The 5,619-nt window shown below is 60.0% G+C and overlaps 1 protein-coding gene and 1 long non-coding RNA gene across 12 annotated transcripts in view; one reads left to right on the top strand and one right to left on the bottom strand.

Moving 5' to 3' along the window:
* Window positions 1–515, top strand: part of TMPRSS2 (transmembrane serine protease 2) — an 18,351-nt gene extending 17,836 nt beyond the window's left edge. The window contains exon 12 of the mRNA XM_025050218.1: window positions 208–515. Within this exon, the coding sequence (XP_024905986.1) occupies window positions 208–489 (282 nt within the window). The 3' untranslated portion in view covers window positions 490–515. The remainder of the gene's footprint in view (window positions 1–207) is intronic.
* LOC112483779 overlaps window positions 1–5,613 on the bottom strand; it is a 10,467-nt gene extending 4,854 nt beyond the window's left edge. For 5 of the 11 annotated variants that reach the window (XR_003047754.1, XR_003047753.1, XR_003047756.1 and 2 more), the window contains exons 1-4: window positions 3,391–5,613; window positions 2,874–3,145; window positions 1,168–2,716; window positions 133–667 (exon numbers count right to left, since the gene is read on the bottom strand). This is a non-coding gene — a long non-coding RNA (uncharacterized LOC112483779). Of the gene's footprint in view, window positions 1–132; window positions 668–1,162; window positions 2,717–2,873; window positions 3,146–3,390 lie in introns of all 11 variants that reach the window. The other 6 variants (XR_003047763.1, XR_003047759.1, XR_003047762.1 and 3 more) reach the window with 6 other exon arrangements.
* Between the last annotated feature and the right edge of the window lie 6 nt (window positions 5,614–5,619).

The following is a 5,619-nucleotide window of genomic DNA, read 5'->3' on the forward strand; positions in this document are numbered from 1 at the left end:
CACTCAGGCCCCGCCCGCTCAGGCCCCGCCCACCCAGGCCCCACCACTCAGGGCCCACCACTCAGGCCCCGCCCATCCAGGCCCAATCACCCAGGGCCTGTCCACTCAGGCCCCACCCACGCGAGCCCCTACCCTGTCTGCAAGGTCGATGGCGTGCCCTGGGTGCTGTTTGAAATTCTGCTCTCTACAACTTGCTGTGTCCCTCAGGGTGACAGTGGTGGTCCTCTGGTCACTTTGAAGAGCAGCATCTGGTGGCTGATTGGGGACACGAGCTGGGGGTCCGGCTGTGCCAAGGCCTACAGGCCAGGGGTGTACGGAAACGTGACGGTATTCACGGACTGGATCTACCGACAAATGAGGGTAACTTTCCTTCCGCCTCCCGACTGGGTTCTCTCCCTCGCTGTGCCAAAGCCCGATGTCCCAAGGCGCGGTCCGGCTGCAGCAAGGTGGCCGACAGCTGTCGGCGAGGTGCAGGCACCGCCCCCTTAACCGCGGTGCGCAGCCAGCGTCACGTCCCTCCCTTCGGGCCTTCACCCGTCGCTGTCGCTGCTGCCGGCCTCCCTGGCACGCTCCCCAGAGGCAGGGTAGGTCCGCGCGAGCCCTCGCGCCCTGCCGGCCGCGCTTAGTTCCCGCTCAGTCGGCTCCACTCAGGCCTCACTAAATCCAGCTTTTGGTGACAGGCAGAGACCAGAGGGACGCAAGTTAGCCAGATGGGTCGTGACTGTGTTCTGTCCTTTCTGGGCTGTGGCGTGTACCCTGGGCAAGTCCCAAAGTCGGGGGGTGTGGGGGGTGGTGTGTGCCCTCGCGCTCTGCCGGCCGCACTTAGTTCCCGCTCAGTCGGCTCCCCTCAGGCCTCACTAAATCCAGCTGTTGGTGACAGGCAGAGACCAGAGGGACGCAAGTTAGCCAGATGGGTCGTGACTGTGTTCTGTCCTTTCTGGGCTGTGGCGTGTACCCTGGGCAAGTCCCAAAGTCGGGGGGTGTGGGGGGTGGTGTGTGTGAAGGAGCAGCTGGAGTTCTCTGGTACAGACAGAGGTTGTGAAGACAGCGTGCCAGGGGACCCCTGTGACCCCGCCCTATGGGACTCATGGCCTGAGCACACCGCTGAGCACAGCCCTCTCCTCTGGCACTGCCTAAATCCGGGGTGGCAGCCAGATCTCACCTCACCTCAGGGGCCCCGGGACTGGCGGTCTTCAAGGCTGGGCTGCCGGCGAAAGAAGATGTTCTATCTTGTCTCCTCTCAAGTGTCCAGCGTGGGGGGCAGGGGAGCTGACCCTGCGTGGGAGGCTGGGTAGCAGGAGAGCTGCACTGTTACCCGCCGGTGCCCGTCAAGCTTGGTTTTTCCCGGCAGAGGCCTGTGTTCCAGCTGTGCTGAGCAGTTGGCTTCCCCAGGCACCCCATGCCCGGCCCCCAGGGACCCTGTGCACATCCCCGCCCCCCGCCAGGCCTGACACACATTGCTGTCCGGTTCTCTGTCTGGAGCTCCTTGGCCTCGTTGTCAGCCTAACTTCTTGACCTACAGGCTGCAGGGAGAAATATCCCTTTGTCCCATTCAGCTTGTTCGTTTTGTGCGTAAGTGCCTTGTGCCAATCTAGGGGAAAAAATCATTTTCCACCTTTGTTTGCCTTAAGAAATAACTTCATCTCTTTTTTCTTTTTGAACAGGCGAACAGCTAAGCCATGAAGGCACCGTTCCACAAGCAAATGAAGGGAGTGGAGGACTGAGTTCCAATTCTTTGTGCATAATACATTTTTAGAAATGATTCGAAGGTCCTTTCACTTTTATTCAATAGTGAACTTGTCTGTCTTTGGCACGCTCCACAGTTCTGTGCAGGCTGCCATGGCTCCTCCCCAGACCTGTGCTCCCTGACCTCTTATCCAAAAGGGGTGACCGGCCGGGCTGGGCGTGGGCACCTAGGGCCAATGCAGAGCAAAGGGATGGAATCTGCCCACTGGGACCTCCCTTCTGAGCCCATTCAGGGCCATATTTGGAGCCACATGGGGCTGGACCTCTTGGCTGCTGGACAGCTTATGATAGAAAAGAAAGCCAGGTGGGACCTGCAGGGGCCACCCTCGGAGGCCTCCGCTAAGGAAGGCCACCGTCAGGGGCCGCCGCTAGGCAGGGCCATCTGGGTAGCTGTCACCCCACAAGAATTTTCACTGATCGTTCTTTAGTGCCTTCTTAACAGCCCTGGAGGGTGGCTGGAAATAAGGGACCGGCCCTTCACGGGTGGTGTCTTGACAGTCACTTGAAAAGGCATCAAAACCTTCTCTTCTTACGGGGGTGAGAGTGTAGACGGAGCCCTTGGAGCCAGGGCCGGCACTGCAGACGCGTTCACCCCCGGGCACGGCTGGGGCAGGTGGCCGCGGCCTGTGGGTGAGGTTCCACCCGGGGAGTCCAGCCACACCCCGACCCTCCTCCCAGCCTCCTTGGAGATCTGCATGCCCACCGTGGTCCTCACAGGAGGGCTGAGTGGGCGGCCGTGCCGACTTTCTTCGGGTCTGCTAATCACAGGAAATTGTCTCCTGGGGAAATCAGGGCTGCGTGATGAAAGGTTTACTGTTTCCACGTGACGTTTCCACACGTTGCTACCTCAGTCCCGGGGGATCGCAGCTGTGACGCTCTGAGTAGTCCCTACGCTTGGTTCTTTGAAGCCGTCGTCCTCGGCACGGACGCTCGAGCTGCTTCCACAGTGACCGGCTCCTCATTTCACGTTCTGTAAATGCGTTTGCTGAAGCACGTGCTCAGGACGGAGCAGAGAAAGGTGTGTTTCGGAGCCCCTGTGGCCCCCTCCAGCCCTTTATCCCCCCACACCCAAGAGAAGGGCCAAGTGGGAGGCACACCTGCTCCCCCCAGGCCCCGCCTCTGCTCACCACACTGGCTTCCAAGGACGGAACACACGGACATGCTACCACGAAGACTTAACCTTGGCCCGACAGGCCGTGCAGCCCCAACCACAGGGTGTTTGCTCCACGTGCCTCAGGGACAGCGACGTCCCCAAGGGCCACAGCGCCGAGGTGCCTGCTTCCCAAGCCGGGATTTAAAAGGCCTCGCCGCCGTGAGAATGTGTTCTTTCCTTAGTGCTTAGTGCTTCTTTTTTATTTATGCGACCGCTGTTTGTCTTCTGTTTTGTATCTTTTTTTAACTGTAAAATTTAATTGTGAAATATTGTACAAATAAATTATACTTTTTTTCCCCAAATATGTTTGGAGTCTTTGGAGCCCTGCTTCACCTCCGATGAGAATGTGCACGTAGGGACACTCACATCCTCTGCCATTCGCATGTTCCCGAAAGCACCGCCAGTATTGATTTGGGGGTTACAACTAAATTTTAGTGAGTAGGCGGCGAATTCACAAATAAGGGGTCTGTGCACGGTGATGACGTACATACCTAAAAATGTCCATGGGGCAGTTGACAATCTTCCATGATCAGTATTTGTTTTGGATTCACCTTGCGAATGGTTTTGCTTTAGAACGAGGTAAGGCTTCACCCAGAGCCTGATTTCGCAAAAAGCCACAAATCCCAGGACCACAGCCCCTTGGGGGCTTCTGTGGCTCCCGCTGGCTTCCACCTGCCAGGTGCGTGTGTCTTTGCTTCTGCTTGACAAGGACAGTGATCGAGGCTGGTGTCCTGTAGCGTGTAGTTAGGCACAAACCCAGAAAGCCATTTGAGCAAGCGCCTTGCGTCTCCCCTCCACCCCCTCCCACCGCACTTACGAAGCACCTGTAGCGTGCCGGATCTCATGGACCCCAAAACGCAGGCTTCCGCTCAGTTCAACTGCCCCCCACCGCTCACCTCGCGCTGCTCCAAACTCAGTTCCACCCTGCGGGTCGACCGAGTCCCAGAGTGCCTGGAGCGAGGGTCCACGAGCGGGCCCTGCTGATCGTCTAGCATATTCTGCGTGGGCCGATGGACCGTCAGGTGGGTACGACTGAGCAGGCAGCAGAATCTGGGGACACAGTACTGATCCTGGCACTGCCTCTCACGGGCGGGAGACTGGGGCGTGGGTGTAGGAGGGCCCGAGCCCTGCCGCCCTCTGAAGGGGTCACCCAAAGTGGACTCCGGGGCCCTGAGCGCTTGGAAGCAGGGACAGTGCTTCCCTCTGGATGCTGGTCTGGTAGGGACAGGCTGGGCACGTGCCCAGATCGACTGCCCGGGAAATCCCTGGTCTGAGCACCTGACACCAGCTTCCTTCCTCCACCCTCTCTGGGAACGCCAGGAAAACTCACAGCGAAGAAGGGTACCGCCACCTCAGTTTCTGGCCTGGGCAGAAACTTCCTCGGAGGCAGGACGCCTGGTACCGGGACAGTGACTCAGGGGCGCCCTTCACCGTGATCGACGGTGGTTCCCAGCCCACCTGCGGGCGGGCGTCTGGCCCCTGGGGGAGGCGCAGTCGGTGCTGATTAGACCTTGAGCAGGGCTCTTGTTCCCCCGGCACCCCCAAGCCTCAGTGAATTCTCAAGCTGGCTCAGAGCACGGAGCCTCGGGGAGCGTCAGAAAGGATCTGAGTGGGGGAGGGGATGGCGTAGCTAGTGCACCCCTCCCGCCCCCACAGGCCCCCACAAGTGGTTGTCCAGCTTGACCAGAAGCGCCCCGCCTCCCGCAGCCTGGGAGCCCCGCCCCCCTGAGGCAGGCGCCTCTGTCCGCCAGGCCCTGGTGTGGAGTGGGTCTCCCTGGGGGACGCTCGCTCGCGGCTCGGCCTCTTTGGCAGGCGGCTCACAGCTCTTCTCTGTTTGTCCCCTGCCCTCTCCTCTAGGGTTGTGGTGCTTCAACTCTCACTTTAAAACACGTGGCACAGGCTTTTGTCGAGCCCACCCCCACCCCAGCGACAGCCCACTGTCCACTATCCTGCTGCTGAGCCGGCTGTGGCCAGGGGTCTGCGAGTGTCCCCATCACTGCTTAGAGCAAGGAGGAGTCATACTGTGCCAGGCTCCAGGGTGATGGTTAACATCCCACCGTCTCTGCTTCCCGCCCTCCGCCCCGGAGCACCTGCTTGCTGGGCCACTTCCCCCGACCTGGGCTTTTATCTTCGACCCCAGGCAGGTGCCGAGGGGCCGAACAGACTGGGCACTGGGTCGGTGCACGTGGTCGTGGACGTGGTCGTGGACGTGGTCTGCTTCGCGCTGCTTCACTCTGCCCCCACTTCCCCTCGGCCCCCTGCAAAAGAGCAGACCGCGACCCCTGACCGACCCGCTCCTTCCCACCGGGCTGGGCGGGCGGCATCTGCTCCCTGAGCTCTTGCCTGCTGACATTTCCAGGCTTCTCCCCCAAATAATAAAACAAAAGTGTCAGAGAAATGTCAGTTAGAAATGAGTTTATTGCAGATGGGCGAGGTGCGGCTCCCACGGCATCCACGCACATGGCGTGAACATGGCAAAGAACAGGAACGAGCCCCTGTATGGCGCTCATGGGCGTGGTCTCAGGCAAAGACATGGAGAGAGTTTGGGGAGCAAGAATGATGGGGGGGCAGGGGGATCATTTCTCCTAACCAGGAAGGTGGCGTCATCGTCCCACCTAAATCGCGTCCCTTGCGAGAGCAGGCCTCGAGTCTCTGCTGGAAACCCAGTGGCCCTGCAGCTTCTCACGGGTCCTTCTCCACTAAGCGGGGGTGGGGGGGGT

Source organism: Pteropus alecto, unplaced genomic scaffold (genome assembly GCF_000325575.1).
Source record: "Pteropus alecto unplaced genomic scaffold, ASM32557v1 scaffold97, whole genome shotgun sequence".
In the NCBI taxonomy this organism is placed as follows: Eukaryota; Metazoa; Chordata; class Mammalia; order Chiroptera; family Pteropodidae; genus Pteropus; species Pteropus alecto.